General features: G+C 39.7%; 1 protein-coding gene across 3 annotated transcripts in view; it reads left to right on the forward strand.

Annotated features, from left to right (window-relative positions):
- The window catches only part of mroh1 (maestro heat-like repeat family member 1), a 29646-nt gene extending 17606 nt beyond the window's left edge, over positions 1 to 12040 (forward strand). Inside the window, exons 23-45 of one of the 3 annotated variants that reach the window (XM_039806880.1) lie at positions 291 to 317; positions 2098 to 2220; positions 2331 to 2410; positions 2536 to 2677; positions 2907 to 3002; positions 3338 to 3442; positions 3740 to 3875; positions 4187 to 4299; positions 4705 to 4857; positions 4986 to 5042; positions 5178 to 5275; positions 5484 to 5649; positions 6522 to 6691; positions 7268 to 7405; positions 7525 to 7639; positions 7831 to 7977; positions 8142 to 8208; positions 8450 to 8571; positions 10235 to 10384; positions 10554 to 10688; positions 11028 to 11130; positions 11243 to 11308; positions 11401 to 11477. In XM_039806880.1, the coding sequence (XP_039662814.1) occupies positions 291 to 317; positions 2098 to 2220; positions 2331 to 2410; positions 2536 to 2677; positions 2907 to 3002; positions 3338 to 3442; positions 3740 to 3875; positions 4187 to 4299; positions 4705 to 4857; positions 4986 to 5042; positions 5178 to 5275; positions 5484 to 5649; positions 6522 to 6691; positions 7268 to 7405; positions 7525 to 7639; positions 7831 to 7977; positions 8142 to 8208; positions 8450 to 8571; positions 10235 to 10384; positions 10554 to 10688; positions 11028 to 11130; positions 11243 to 11308; positions 11401 to 11477 (2586 nt within the window). Of the gene's footprint in view, positions 1 to 290; positions 318 to 2097; positions 2221 to 2330; positions 2411 to 2535; positions 2678 to 2906; positions 3003 to 3337; positions 3443 to 3739; positions 3876 to 4186; positions 4300 to 4704; positions 4858 to 4985; positions 5043 to 5177; positions 5276 to 5483; positions 5650 to 6521; positions 6692 to 7267; positions 7406 to 7524; positions 7640 to 7830; positions 7978 to 8141; positions 8209 to 8449; positions 8572 to 10234; positions 10385 to 10553; positions 10689 to 11027; positions 11131 to 11242; positions 11309 to 11400 lie in introns of all 3 variants that reach the window. The other 2 variants (XM_039806879.1, XM_039806881.1) reach the window with 2 other exon arrangements.
- The last annotated feature ends 4525 nt before the right edge of the window (positions 12041 to 16565 follow it).

The following is a 16565-nucleotide window of genomic DNA, read 5'->3' on the forward strand; positions in this document are numbered from 1 at the left end:
CATTAAAATAGGGCCCATATAGTATAGGGCCCTATTTTTGTGGCAGCGCACGGTGCACAGGTGGGAAGAGGGGCACAAACAGGTGGGAGGTTCAAGCAAAGTGAGTGTTGGTATTTTGGTCTCTCAGAAACACTTGTGTTTCTTGCGCAATGTCTTCCTGGTGCCACTTTTGGGATTTTATCAACCAAGCGGAGAGTAACAATACTGAGAAAATAAAAACATTTGTGTTGCAGGTAAGACGGCTGTATTTGTATGTGCACTCATGACTTTATCACCTCTATTTCATACAGGTTCTGGGGATTAAAGTAGAGACAAAGGTATTGTCACAGGAATACAGGGGCTGTCTCTCTCAGTTTTACCTGCTAGTTAACTTTTCCTCCCTTTCATCTTGCTCTCCTAATTTACTCTTCTTTGTATTGTTCCAACTTTTTTGCACACTTGTGGTGATATGCACTAAAATCTTTACTGAAAGTCTTCAATCCAAGAAAACGCAGCTTGTGACAATAAAACAACTACTTTTTCTTTTTTACTTTGCTGTATTTTTGTTATATTTCACAGTGGTGGAGCGCTCAATGTCTTGAAGGCATTCATTAATGATCCATTATTAAAATGTATTCATTGTGGTGGTGGAGCATGTGTTTGATTTTGAAAATGCAGTTTAGTTTATGGACTGTATTTTACTTCTCAAACCGTTTAGACCAACTGGGGTCACAATGAAAGCTGCTGTTGTGCAGTTTGTTGAGTAGAAAACTCAGACCTAATGTTGCAAGTTGACAATACTAGAAGTGTGCCTATTGTTATAAGCGAAATTGCTCTACTTCAGTGAAATATAGCTTTATCTGAGTTTCAAACACTCAGCCTATGTAGGCTTGAAAGGTGGCTGTTTAAAAGATTTTCATTGAGAACAGTGGCTGTGATCAGCTTGAATTGAATCCGTTACAATGGATTCTAGTCATGAGCAGTTTTCAGCAGTAAAAAGGATCAACACCTCTTTAACAGCCACCTGTGAAGTCTGCAGGGTGTTTGATATGCTGAGCTAGATTTAGGGTGGATTATCACTTTATTGCAGTAACGTAGTGTAAAACCAGTGACATGGTTACTAGATTAGGGTTGGGTACCGAAACCCGGTTCCACTATGGAACCGGTTGCGTAGGAATCGGACTGGATTAGAACGCAAATTTCGGTTCCACTTAATGTGTCGACTGAAGTATTTTCCCTCTGTCGCTCCGAAACGGACGTAAAATATCACATTCTCTTTCTTATTATATATTTAAGTACTTTAAAACGTTAATATATTGTTACATGTTACATACTACTACATTACTAGTAACATGCCTACTACAGTACATTACTTAAGCCATCTTGTTAAATAGCCATTTTATAGTTTCCATATTTGGCTCTTTTCATAAAGCTGGTTTACAACCATGCTGCATTATGTATAGAGTAGTAAGCTGTTAGCATGACTAACTGTGGTTTTTGTTTGATGCAAATAGTTTGGCAAACATACTGTATACTGCCACCAGCTACATTCGCTTCAAGTAAAATCAGCAGATCCCATCAAGTAATACCTTCCCTTTTAGATCCATCTCCCTATGACACATGAGGTTGTCTCATTCTTTTTTTTTTCTTTTATTGCTTAATGGTGGATTGTTCTTTAAATGCTCGCCAAGACTCACGCTGTAATTTCTTGCTAAATCTTAACACCTCTTTGTGTGTCTTCTTAGAACAGAGCCTGCAGGTGGTTTTGCTGTTCAACTAATCTCTAATCACACAACTTGATTTCAAATTTCTCTCCATCTACAGGCATGGAGGATCAATCTACAATATCGCTTTTGGATTGATTTGATTGATTGATGGACTGAGTGGATTGATTGCTTCATTGTTATATTGCTGGAATGATTTTGGATAGTGTTTGCCTATGCTCAGTCGCTTGCAGTTGGACTTGTTTGCATTCTTGACAATTTGGAAAATGCAATTATCCAATTTTCTTTATATTTAGCCTCTTGACCTAAATCTTTTTTTCATTTATTCCGTTTGTCCGTCTTGTGGTGTTGTGTATTTCGTCGACGTGTATTCATGTGTCTTTCCTCATTTCAGGACCTGACTATGAAACTCAGTTTGATCCAGAGTGTTGGGCTCATAGCCAGAGCCATCAGTGCGTGTGTGAAGAAACAAGGCTTTGTCTTCTCTCGCAAACAGGAGCTCATTACTGTTATGCTGGTCAGTAGACGGTCATTTCAGTTTGTTAGAACAAGTCATACATGTTTAATTGCTGATACAACAATGTTTTTTCTGATCTCTCTTCCTGTTGTTCTATCTACCCTGGTCAGGATTTTATCAAGGCAGAAGCAGCTGATTCATTGAGGACTCCAGTACGCCATCTTGTGATGACCACCTGCGCCAACCTAATGTATCCTTCATCTTCAATGAATCTGTTTATCACACAGGTTCACACAAAAGTGTGGTATCCCTGCGTTCTTGCACCAGAGGTTCTGTCATTTCCCAGTGTTTTATCTTTGACCGTAAGTGCTTCAGGCCTCTGGAACCTGCGCTGAGTGAGAATGAGAGCTTTGACTTGCTAAAGGTGTGTGTGAACAGTGTGTTCTCTCTGCCTCCTGAGACACACTCTCCAGAGAAAACTAAAGAAGAGGAGACACTGGACCCCAAGCAGAGAAAGGTGAAGTACAGCAGACAGAGTAGTGTGCACACACATACGGTATTGGTGCTACTTCACAAATTGGCAGTGTATTAGACTTGTGCTTTTTAAGGCTCACAACTACCTGGTATTAACTTATAACATTCCTTCTTGTATTTAGAGGTGCACAAACCTTTGATACATGCAAACTTCATAAAACCTTTTTTTCGAAGGCTGTCATGGTGTCAAAGTAACTAATAAATATGTACAGGCATTGTACAAAGACACGATGGCTGCACTGCAGGATCTGCTGAAAAGTGCGCTGGCCAAGGATCCCACACCTGATGGCCTGCAGAGTGTCTTCAAGGTAAAGTGTGGTGTTTCAGGTTACTCAGCCTTTCTCATCTTTCAGCTAAACATAGTATCAGTACCAGTAATATGTGTATCATTAGTCTGTTGTTTTCTAATTGTACATTTAAAAAAACTGAGTAGTTATTACTGTGGATACAAATGATGGCAGATTTTGTCATCGCATAAAGCAAATCCTTATTACTAATTTCTTGGAACCTCAATAATCACTTTCTACTTAGATGATTGCTTTATTTTGCATATTTCACACTATAGCTTAAAAAAGAAAAGAGTACCTATAAACATTTTAAACCAACGACTGTCTGACATGATGTGTATTATTGTCCTGTGCAGCACATTGAATCATGGTTGAGCTCCGGACAGGACCACGAGAGAGAGAGAGCTGTCACAGCTACTGCTCACATGCTGGCTTACTACCTGGATAACCTGACTGTCAAGGTACACACACACACACACATTTTTCCATGTTTTGCGGGTTGTGGATTTCTGACAACATAACTTTTATGAAAGCACCACAGATGGTAGTTTTAATAATGGTCCTGATAGCCATGGGTGTATAATTCTTGTAACTCATTCAAATTTAAACGGTGTTCCAAAAGTATTTATACATATTCATTTTTATAAGCCATTGAAGGCCGCTGAAGGATCACGTCTGTGCTGATGTATTTTGTCTTTACCTAATGAACGGACATTTTGTGCCGTTGCTTTCTTTCATTTCTGTGCATCTATGTGCAGAACATGGTGTCTTTCCATAACCTTGGAGCTCTGCTGGGTCGACTGACTCCACGATGTTCTGACCCTCACCCTACTGTACGCACTGCAGCCATGGACTGTATATACTCACTGCTTTACATACAGCTACGCTATGAAGGTACAGAGACACAAAGCCTCAAACTTGTACCTTTGTCAGTCACTTAATAATTATTAAATTAAAGGGACTGTACTAGAAATACAAAAAAACAACAACAGCGGGCTCCACGCAGTTCTCACAGACCATTCCCAAACACGTGAAATGCCTATGTTTTTTTCATGGCCACTTGCACGAGCGGCCATTTTTTTTTCTGCTGCTATGTTTATGTCCTGAATGTCGAGTACCGCCCCTTTTTAAAAATAATATGAAATATTTCTCACTCAACCTATGTAGTTTTTGTGAATCCTGCTGTTTTGACTCTTTGTTTGTAGGTTTCGCTCTAAATTATAAGGATGAAGGTGTGGACAGTCTGTTGCTCCTAAAAGACCGACTAGATAAACCTGACCACACTGTTCTCTACAAGACCTGCTCCGACCTTACCAAGGTACGCTTTGTACCGCTCAGCAAGGCTGTCTTACAAATTCTGTTACTATTACATGTATTGAATCATCACGGTAGATTATTGTACTCCTTAGTATGGCATTTAATGACAAACTGTTGTTTTGCCTTTTATTCTGCTTAACTCTGTCCACTGTAATATTGGCATACATAAAATATTGTTACCTATTTTTAATGTTTGTAGGCGTAGGAGTAAAACTGTGTAATTGCATCTCTTCGTGTGTGTGTGTGTGTGTGTGTGTGTGTGTGTGTGTGTGTGTGTGTGTGTGTGTGTGTGTGTGTGTGTGTGTGTGTGTGTGTGTGTGTGTGTGTGTGTGTGTGTGTGTGTGTGTGTGTGTGTGTGTGTGTGTGTGTGTGTGTGTGTGTGTGTGTGTGTGTGTGTGTGTGTCAGGTGATGAGTAAGCGTCTGCCTCAGCAACAGCTGACGACGTTGGTGTTCATGTTGTTTGAAGGGCTGGTGGACAGTCAGGCAAACTGCTGCAGAGCCTCATCTGTCATCTTAAATACTCTGCTGAAGAACAGAGGAGGAGGACTACAAGAGCTGGTACACACACATACACATACATACAGACTCTCACACAGCTCTTTGTTGCAACTGCTGATTAATTAAATTATTATAAACACAAATCTGCTGTACTGGAATATCAAACACAGTGCTTGTTTGTATGTCAGGTCCCAGAGATGCTGGAGGTGCTACATGTGCGTATGCAGAGCATCACCGAGGAGCAGGTACAAACAGAATTCAGTATTCAGCATAGATATTTAGTATTCAGTAGTTTGTTTTTGGTATTCATTTTATGTTTTAAATAACCAAGAATCACAGACTTGAGTCGCCCTTTATGGTGTATTTTGCGTTGTGTTTAGGTGAGAGTGGCAGTGGGACAGACTGTACTAATCCTGGCTTCTCAGCATCTACAGACCGTTATCAATACACTAGTTAACCAACCACTTCCTTATGACAGGTATATATACAAAACTTATAATTGTATAAATTACATCAGCATGGCCTCAAAATGTTTCACTCATTAAATTGGATCGCCTAATTCTTTAGATTATCTTTTTTTTCTTTTCTTCGCAGGACAAACATTTTCTCACAGCTCTTAGAGCAAAGAGTTTGTTTTTTTCAATGAAAAAAACACAAACATTAAGATGTTCTGTCTCTCTATCCAGCTGGACCAGTGAGATGTGGATGGCCTTAGGAGCAGACGCCATCGTAGCCAATCAGATCATTGAGATGGTGATGGAGAAGCTTCTCATCATGGCGCCCTACGTAGACCAGAGGGAGTCAATGATCAGAGGAGGGACAACAAAGGTGGCCACCAATCAGCCACTGGCTGTAAGTCACAGACACTCACAGACATGTCACTGAGTACACTGTATGTAGTAAGTTTTAGATTCTGATATTCATACATGATTGCTTTTATTTCAACTTACACAATTCACACTAATAGAATGAATGTAATAAATACAAAAACAGAAATATTTGCAGAATCAAGACAAATTAACAATGTTTTAAATAACAATATAACAATAATAATAAAGCAAATCATTAAAAGAACTGGTTAAAACGTATGCTAAGTCCCCAAACACTTTTTCACATTCTGTTTATTACATCCAAACGGAGCTGTTTTGGTGGGCCTGGGTCTGGTTCATTTCCTAAACCTTTGTTGCTCACTTATACATCATCCACGGGATCAGTTACGCACGGGTTTGCCCACCTGACACTGCGTTTGTTCCTGGGGAGATGGATCCGTGCGTTTGAGGCTCAGCAACTGTACAGACTGACAGAGGCAAATGCATTTTATTGTGTATTAACGGATATAATTACGTTTATAACCTATGTCGGATTGCAGGGATCCGGGTTCCATTCAGCCCAAGATTATTTGTTCTGTGAGATGGGTTGATGACGAGGGGGGATGTGTTCATGTTGCAAATTGTATGTTTTGTGTGTTTTTAAAAATAAATAAAAATTGTTAATCACAAAAAAAGAAAGCAATGCCAATTAATGGTTTTAAGGTCAGTTGTATGTCCTTTGGCAAGGTACTGTTGTTGAATTTGGTATTTTTACTACTGATAATAGAAGCGACACAGCACTCTTCTTCAGCTAGTCTCTGCACTGGGCAGCAGCAGCTCCACACCAAACAGAAACTGTAGAAGAGAATGATTCTAACTTGCTAACATGTGTGTCTATCTGTTCTTTGTTTCCAGATGACATGTGGGCTGAAAGAACTGTTATTAAATGGCCAGAGTCAGGAGCCGGCAGTCAGTCTGTTTCCTCAGCTCTTCTCCTGTCTCACTGTCCGACTGGGAGCAAGTGTCGGGGTCTCGGCACCGAAGGACAACAACACTAAACACACTGCCGCTGTCCATGTAGCAGGGTGGGCATCTTTTGTTTCTTTATAGCAGGGATCTTCAACAGGGGGTCCGGGACCCATAGGGGGTCCTGAGAGTCATTGCAGGGGGCCTCCAAATTATTTTTAATTTTTGAAGGTTTAAAAAAAAAATTAAAAAGTCTTAACATGATACCAACATATTATTAGCTAATATAAATCCACACTGATGATAGGCTTACAGGCCCATATAGGTAAAGTAGTCACTAAGGTAGCACAGTTCATCCCAAAGGATTAACTGTTCCACATCATGATTTATAAAATAATTCATAAAATCATGCCAACAATAGCTTGAATAGCTTAGTATTTTATGCAAAAAAAAGGTATCTATAAAGGCTTTAGGCTGCCCTAAATATACAACTTAATTTTATACAATATATGTAGTAGGGTGGTCCCTGATCCGTTTCTGTTTCAGTTTAAGGGCTCCTTGGCTTAAAAAACGTTGAAGACCCCTGCTTTATAGCTATTGATAGCTAATCTAAATGGGTTTACTAAATAAATGTTTTCATTTCAGGTGTATCTGTGTTGGCTAACAATTTGGTGTAATGTTTTTTTGTTTTTCAGGGTAGCAGCTGATGCTCTGCGAATCTTGTTAGCACGGGCCCAGTTAGATGAGGTGATGAAAAGACTGGATGAAGATAAAGCCTGGGATGCAATGAAGGAACCAAATACACATGTTACTGGAATTACACTACTGGCAAGGTTCGTACACACACTGACCTGGGTGGGTTCAGTTTGAGATCGCTACACCAGATAAATGCTGGTACTGTCCAGTAAAACTGTAGATTGTGTAAATGTGGGTATGTTTTTCCTATATAAAGGGCCATGGCTAAGCATGCTGGTCCCAGGTTGCCTGCCATTGTGGAGTGTCTGTGTCCGTCCTTGAACAACATCTACGAATGCCAGAGAATCACCGTCACTGCTTTCTTTTCTGAGGTGATACACAGTTATCTCTAATCTATCTAGACTTTTTTTAATCTTTTTTTTTTTTAAGTTACATTGTGTATAAAAACCAAACGATAATCAGATGGTGAAAGACTATCAGCTCAACTTTTATTGATCAGCAGACACACAGAGAACATAAATAACCTGATGTATTTTGTTTGTCTCTCATTTACTGAGTCCAGCTCTTAAACCATCATGTGGTGACGGAGCTGATGTTGATAGATGTGCTAATGAACAACATGATGGAGAGGATATCAGATCCCTGTTGCACGGTCCGCATGTTGGCTGTGCGAGGGCTGGGCAATATAGCCGTGGGTTCACCTGAAAAGGTACAACGATCGCACGCACGCACACACACACAAGCACACAAGCACAGATTCTGTGCTACCAAATGGAAACTAGCTGTCACTGACAGATGCCGTTTTTGTGGAAGCCTTGGTACAAACCTTTCCATCTCTTCCTCTTTCTAACTATCCCTTTCGTCTCCCACCAGGTGAATAAATATGCCAAGGAGCTGCTGGCAGCCATGAGTTCAGGCATGGAGGAGAAAGACGATCCAGGTAAATTGACAGCAGAGTCATTTTTCTATTACGTTGAAAAAAGTGAAGTTACTGTAATCTGTAGTCTGGCTTTCATGATTGATCGCAGTGATTCCTAAAGCTTAAAGTCTAGTGGTTTTGGTTTTTCTTTTCTTTCACCACATCATTCATGTTTATCTAACAACATTTTAAGCCTCTCATCCCGTTTTGGTTGTTAGTAGAAAATGCTATTGTTCATTTCTGGCCTCTGGTCTTTCTGCAGGTAAGCAGATTGCCCTTGAAGCCATGTCAGGTCTTTCCAAAGTTCTCCTTTATCTGGACAAGAAGAACGTCCACCTACTAGTGGTCTATATCTTCATGAAGATTAAACCATTCTTGGAAAGTGTAAGTTTCCCTTAGATCTTTCAGCATGTCGTATATGAGAGAGAGAGAGAGAGAGAGAGAGATTGTATGAAAACTCTCAGAATAACCATAAATATCCAAATTTATTTAGCGTTTTCAGTGTTGACCCTGAATGCAGCCTACAGTGATTTAGTGTCTTTTAATTATTCAGAGCTGATGTCTGTTAGTGTTCTGTAGCTCTGTTCAGCCTTGTGAAAAGATGGAGTTGTTTTTTTAAACCCATACAGACACATATAACACTAATGGCGTTTTTCCATTAAATGGTGCCTGCTCGACTCGACTCTACTCGCCTTGTTTTGGTTTTCCATTACAAAAAAAATGTCTCCGGTACCTGCCAACAGGTACTTTTTTTGTATCACCACCGTTGAGGTTCCAAGCGAGCTGAGGCGATACCAAAAGGTGACGTGAAAACCTGCAGACTACTGATTGGTCAGAGAGAATCGTCACTAATCACTGCGTCATCATTGCTAGCAACAGACAGGGGTGTCCTGTGAACAAACCCGCCATTTTTAAATAGTTTAGCCAGCGGTGTTTTTGTTGCTGCCTCCAGCTACTTTTGAAACAACATTTTTCTTCTGCATGTGGCAAACAGCCACATGCAGAGAGTCAAAAACAACACACCTTCGACGTTCTGTGTGCGTGTGTCGCGTTAGGTCACGTCAGTTTCCTGCGGCGTCGCTATGACGACCAGCCACGCTCGCCTCAGGCATGAGGCGGTACTTAAAGTGATGGTTCGGAGTAATTCACCCTAGGGTCCTTTGCACCATGACCTCGAGCCAAACACCCCCCCAGAAGTTTTTTTCACCTGGGTCTAACATTGGGAGAGTTAGCTAGAGTAGCGTTGTCAGCTGAATAGCTTAGCACAGGGGCTAATGGACCCACGTTTGTATCTCGTAAGTTAGCCCACTAATAATGCCCAAAATGATACCAAACGTCTACAAGTAGTACAAATAGGTTATGCTCTCATAAAACGATGGATTGTAAAGTTTGTAAGTACACCAGAAGTTTATGTAAATAACACTTGCCTGCTGGCTTCTGCTCTCTGTTGTTGTTGCTGCTGCTGTAAGACGAGTGCTTAGGGTCGTCTACAAATTACAACAACGAAAAGAGATGCAACAAAAATATTTTTTAATTTAACTTTTTTTTTTAAGTAAGTGCTGTAGTATAACTAGCAGGAGACAAGTAATAATTGAGGTAAGTTTGGAGACATTACCTTATTTAATCATTAAATTAGTAAGTATTTTTGTTGTATCTCTTCACGTCCCTAAGCACTCGTTTTATGAGAGCATAACCTATTTGTACTACTTGTAGACGTTTGGTATCATTTCGGGCATTATTAGTGGGCTAACTTACAAGATACAAACGTGGGTCCATTAGCCCCTGCGCTAAGCTATTCAGCTGATAACGCTACTCTAGCTAACTCTCCCAATGTTAGACCCAGGTGAAAAAAGCTTCTGGGGGGGTTGTTTGGCTCGAGGTCATGGTGCAAAGGAACCTAGGGTGAATTACTCCGAACCATCACTTTAAATCTGCAATGGAAAATGGAGGACGGGGCACCGCGGGCGGGTCGAGCCGAGTAGAGTAGAGCTGGTACTAGCAGTGGATAAGCGCCATAACAGCACCTTTTGGCTCTCTGCTGATCCAGGAGAATGATGAGATCCGCTGTGCTTCCATCCATCTGATGGGGAACCTGTCCAAGTTTGGCTCAGGAGAGCCAGTGTTCAAAGACCAGATCCACAATGTTCTGGTCAGTCTGCTGTTACACCTGGTTGACCCAAACCCACAGGTGGTCAAGGTACAGTAGCAAATGAGCAGCCACACACACACACACACACACACACACACACACACACACACAAACTTAAAAAATACATTATTTCTCAAATAAATAAATCTTAAACCTACAGGGAAAAGCGCTGCATTGTTTCAAACTTATTTTTTTTCTTTTTCTTTCATCTGTTCAGGCGTGCAAGTATTCAATGCGAGTGTGTGCTCCTGTGGTGGGATCGGAGCAGATCACAGCCATGTTTCAGAACCACCTCCTCGATGACAAGAGCTTGCACTACGGAGAGTTCATCAATGACCTCACCAAGTACCTGGTGAGTCGCACACAGTCGAGCATAAGCATGGCTGAATAAGAGGCATTCTGCAACTTCTTCAAAAGTATGACACATATTCAGATGGTTCTTTGTCAGGTGTGTTTGATTTAGATGCAGGTTTTCTGTTGCCATTTTCCTAAACAATTGAGAAACAGTGCTATGGAAATCTGGACAAAAGAATCAAAACTAGTTAGTAGATTTTCTGGTTTCAACACAAAGTGTATTTTAGGGTCAACCACACAGATTCTTTGCAAAGTCAGAATAGACGATATTGTTGAACTACATAAAAGAGGGTTTATGATTTTGAGGTTTGATAAGTGTGTGTTTTGTGGTTCATAGATTCAGGACTTTCCAGGCATGCTGAACTTCTACCACATCTCAGTCATCCAGTTCTTCAAGAGCCACTGGGCTGAAGTCAGAGCAGGAGCCGCCATGTTTATAGGTATGACTGCAACACTCTCTAACCTTGCTCCATGCCATGAACATTAGTGTCTAAAACCTCTAGAACGTGTGTCTGTGTGTGTCTGTGTGTGTCTGTGTGTGTGTGTGTGTAGGGTTTCTGCTGGGGAATCTTCCAGAGGAGCATTTCTCCCACCTCAACATGGGCACCATCACTAAAGGTGATTCACTGCACAACCTTTTTTCTTTATTTAAATGAAAAATAATTCTGTTTGTCTTCTGGTATTGACTGTGTTTGTGTGTTCATCCTCAGGTTTAGTGATGCTGCTCCAAGATCCAGATCCTGTGGTGAGAGTGAAGGCTGCTGAGGCCATGGGACGTTTCCACTGACAGACACAAAGACAAATCCCTCATACACATCTGTATTTCCTTTAGACACAAGTGGTAGGTTGCCACTACATAGAGAACAGGAATATTTATAATTTTGCACGCAATTTAAAAAAAACAAAAACATCTAGAGCCCACCATTTAAATGTGCAAACATTAGAACCGTACTTAAATAACACAACTGCAACCTTCATTAATACCAAAACATGGACCAAAGCAGACTCAAAGGTGGCGCCATTTACCAATGTTACAAAAATCGTATAAAATGAACACTGATAATACTTATTCAATCACACAAATGCACATATATTTAGCCGTTAGCAGCTTTTTTTAAGCTTCTTTTGACACTTAACTATGGTACTTAAAAGGAAATGTTAATTCTTAGCTATATTTTAGTGACCAAAGACTGTGTAGCTCTGTACAGATAGACGTCTGCAGTGTTGAGCGTTCCGTCAGTGACACCAGAGTTATTCCGTGTTCTATTAATGAAATGCACCATGCAGCAAGACATTTCTAATCCAAAGGTTTAGACACAGTTGAGTAAAAGTTTTTTGTTTTTTTTTTTAGAATGAATATAGTTTCTTCAAATATTATGTGAAGAAGTTAACAGTAAGGCACATTTAAAGTGCATGACAACCGTTCCGCATGACTTGTAGCTGAAGTGTGTGTGTAGTCATGCCAACATTTCATGATAGTGTTGTTTGTTTTAGTTTCAGACTATCTTTTAAGATGAGAGATAAGTTGTAATGAAGTGGGCTCTCCCTCTGATTCACATGGTGTCCTCATTTCACAAATCAGCTCTGAGCTTTGTCCCCGCCCATCATTACGTAGAACCAGTAAAACATAGGTCAGTTAAATGCATGTTACCATGAGTAAAGTGCTGTGTGCAATAGAACTGCTAAAAAGGCTGAATGCAAAAGGTGTGTGTGTGTGTGTGTGTGTGTGTGTGTGTGTGTGTGTGTGTGTGTGTGTGTGTGTGTGTGTGTGTGTGTGTGTGTGTGTGTGCGTGTGTGTGCGTGTCGTGCGGGTGTGTGTGTGTGTGTGTGCGGCGTGGGTGTGTGTGTGGGGGGTGTGTGTGTCTTGTGAGAGTGTGAGAGTGTGAGTGTGAGTGTGAGTGTGAGTGTGAGTGTGAGTGTGAGTGTGAGTGTGAGTGTGAGTGTGTGTGTGTGTGTGTGTGTGTGTGAGAGAGAACTGGATGGTCTCATCTGTGTCCAGTAGTCCAGAGTCATCTAGCTGACTTTGTCCAATAAGCCAGCAATAACCAGTCTGTAACTACTTATACTTTTACAAACCATCTCTAACAGGAGGACTCATCCTTAATAATAGTCCTGCTTTGGACCGTAGCTCACATGTAAACTGGCTTGTTCAGAACAGAGTAAAGACAGTTAAACCATCCACTAAGTTGTGTGTTTGTTTTTTTTTGTTGTTTTTTTATCCCATGGACAAATTGGTGCCAAACTCCCCTCTGTTTCTAAGCCATAATGACGCCGTTTATAAATCACTGCCACCTCTAAATGTCCACACTGGACACTTCTTGGTGTAACTATACTTTCTTTCTTTGACCACTGTCTGTTTAATCTGCACACAGTTGATTCAATTTCACATTATGGGTCACATGAGCGTCATATGTATACAAACATTTATTACCACAATAACGTTGTCAGGCAGCCATCGTAAACACACCAGCCAAATGACCGTTTAGAACCATTTTAATGTGGTGACCCCCTTTTTTTTTATTTTATTTTTTTTTTTAAAAGTCCTCACCATTTAATGTATTTCTGAGAAGGGTTCGCATTATTTTGTATTTTTAGTCAGGCTAAAATTACAGACCTAACTCTTCACCAACTGAACCAGCCAGTTCCAGCCAATCAAACCATTGCTGTTGTGTTGTTAGGAAGAACAGAGCAGTGTAGCCATGCTGAAAACAGTTAGTGCCAAATGTTCGTTGATCACATATAATCGCACCATAGAGATGCTGTAAATGATTTTCTCTCTTTCTCACTTTAAATGCACTTAATGTTGTTTCCATGTCATTCCATTAAATGTTAGTTTATACAGTTTTAAGCGCCAGTTTTTTGTTTGCAGGACTCTTACTATCATGTAAATATATGTATGAGTGTTGTATGATGTAAGGATGTGTGTACGTGTACGTTTTATGTCTCCAAATGCCAACAAGGAGGGATGCAAAATAATCCATTATTCATCTTAATTTATATTCATCTGGTGACCGAAAATGTCTAATACAGAGTCAGGTAAAAGCAATACATAGTTTGTTCTGGAATAAATTGTTATATGTATGTCTACCTTAAATATTTTCATTGCACTTTTAAGCTCCGTCATGTAGTCCCTGATTTTAAGAACTGAAAGGCAAACAAGGAGCTGAACCTGTTTTTTTGTTGTTGTTTTTCTGACTTAATTTCACGAGACACAAACCACATGTGGAGAACATTTGTATGTCTTTGCCCATAGATAACTAAAAGCTGCTATAGTTTGTTTTGCTTATTTCAACAGACCAATGTTTTCCCTAATGTTAGAATTTTTGTGTGTAAAAAAAAAAAGAAAAGACCTTTCATGCTGTAAATGTCTCAATCAAATAAAAAAGGCTGTTCCTGGATCTGTATCCATTGTATTGGATGTTCTACAAACAGGGACTCGTGGCTTCTAGCACTTTCTAACACTATGGCTGGGTTTAGGGTGAATAGTAAATAGTTTAAAAAAAATGCTTTTAAAAGCTGTTGTGAATTCTATACCACTGATATGATTTAGTTCATGTCCTCTACCTGTTTTTTTAACATGTTGAAGGTATGTCCCAGTATGTATGACACATGGCTCCATGTGTGAATGTGTGTGTGTGTCCCTTTTCATTTGTTACTGGACCAGAAGAGAGAGTGGATGATGGCAATCAATTGTATTTAAAATGAAGAAATAAACAGATCCATCAAAAATATAACCATGATTTGTATTTCTTTGGTTAGCAAAATTAAATGTCTGACATAAGTGTACTTTTCTCTGTGTCCATATGGGTGCAGTGAAAAGCAAGGTATTGTGATCATGCAATGTTTTTTTTGTTTTTTAGGTCACAGTGTTCCTGTGTGTACCTCAGGTGCAGTTTGTCTTCATGCAACAACAGAATAGATTAGACCTATCTTAATTTAAACTCAAAGTAGGGCTGGGCAATATATCAATATTATATTGATATCGTGATATGAGACTAGATATCGTCTTAGATTTTGGATATCGTAATATGACATAAGTGTTGTCTTTTCCTGGTTTTAAAGGCTGCATTACAGTAAAGGGATGTACCTTTCTGAACTTAGCAGACTGTTCTAGCTGTTCTGTTATTTGCCTTTTCCCCACTTAGACACTATGTCCACATTACTGATGATTATTTATCTAAAATCTAAGTGTGAAGATATTTTGTTAAAGCACCAGTTGTCAACCCTGGAATATCGCCTCGATATCGAGGTATTTGGTCAAGATTATCGTGATACCTGATTTTCTCCATATCGCCCAGCCCTAACGCAAAGGCATAATAATGAGTCAAACAACACTCCAAGCGTAATTGCAGCATATTCCCCTCACTTCTCTTTATCTTACTGTACGTTCTATGTCTGCTCTTTCATCGTGATCTCTACCTGATGTAAATGTTCAGTGTACCAAAGCTCTGTAATAGTCATGGATCAGCTGGGTATCAATTTGGTCATAAGCTATTGGTCTTTACTGTGTGTCTTTGTGGACTGACCTATCTGAAACTGAGAACAGTCAGTGTGACAGTGACATAGTGGGAATTTGCAACTGTCCTCTCTTTGTTCGTGTGCTATAACAGCACTAGAGTAAATATGAGCCACATGAGCTCTTGTATAAGAGCTTCGCTCGCAGACAGACAGGTGGTAAACATGACTATTGTGTGTTTCAGATGTCATTCTTCGAGCTGTATATTGTGTGCGTGTGTGTGTGTCCCTACATTATGTGTTAGAGACACACACCGACCTTGTTTGTCTGTCTGTTGTAACCTATCTTACATCAGTAGTACATGTACTGAAGTACTGTACAAAATTTAAGGTACTTGTACTTAACTTGAGTATTTTCATTTCATGCAACTGTATACTTCCACTCCACCACATCCCAGAGGCAAATACTGACAACTATTATTTACCAGTTGCTTTTTAGATTACACATTTTAATGACCCTCCTGTCCAGTGAAAACCACGTGTCTCCGAATTTAGTGATTTTGAATGTTTGTGATAAACTGATTAGGTGTTCCTTTATGTGTTGAAAAAGAATATCCTACTTCTTAAGCTAAGTCTTTAAAAACCTCTTGGATCAGCTGGGAAAAGAGACTTTTTAGAGATACGTGGTTCTCACAGGACAGCGACGCTGCAAACATAATGATTTTATAGAATATGATGCACAGCTGTAGAATAATCTACCCAACAGTATGTAAATGATTTAAAATGAGCACAACCTTGAGCATCTACAGCAGTAAAATTCAAAATAAACAATGCAGCAGTAATATTAATCCAAAAACATCATATATACTGTATAGGAAAACACTGGCAGATAACATTTTACTGAACAGTCAATACTTTTACTTTTTGTACACTTTGCTGATAATACTTTTACTTAAAGTGATATAGTAGTATAAGTTACTTTTTAATGTTTCTGAAGGTCTGTCATTATTCATACAATGGTCTTAAATGACCTGTAACCGCAAACGAGACTAACAGTGAAAAGAACTCTATTTTTATATAGTTTTTATACATCCAGGCATCCAAGTTACTGTATGCAACACGTGAAATGCAGCGATGCATCTGTAACGTATTCTCTTATTGTAAATAAATGATTCTCTGTCTGAGCAAAACATTCATCGCAACTACATGACTTCCCTTTAACGCTAACTCGGTAATCTACAGTGGGTAATGCAGCACCGTAAAGAAAAGACCTTTACGACAGCAGGTGTGGTAAAAACACTACCGCTTTAGTCCAAAGCGGCCGCTAGAATCAACACAAACTAAAAGTTATATTTAGCCACTTTAAAGTGCTCATATTATGCTTTTTGGCTTTTCCCCTTACCTTTATTGTGTTATATAT

Source organism: Perca fluviatilis, chromosome 7 (genome assembly GCF_010015445.1).
Source record: "Perca fluviatilis chromosome 7, GENO_Pfluv_1.0, whole genome shotgun sequence".
NCBI lineage: Eukaryota > Metazoa > Chordata > Actinopteri > Perciformes > Percidae > Perca > Perca fluviatilis.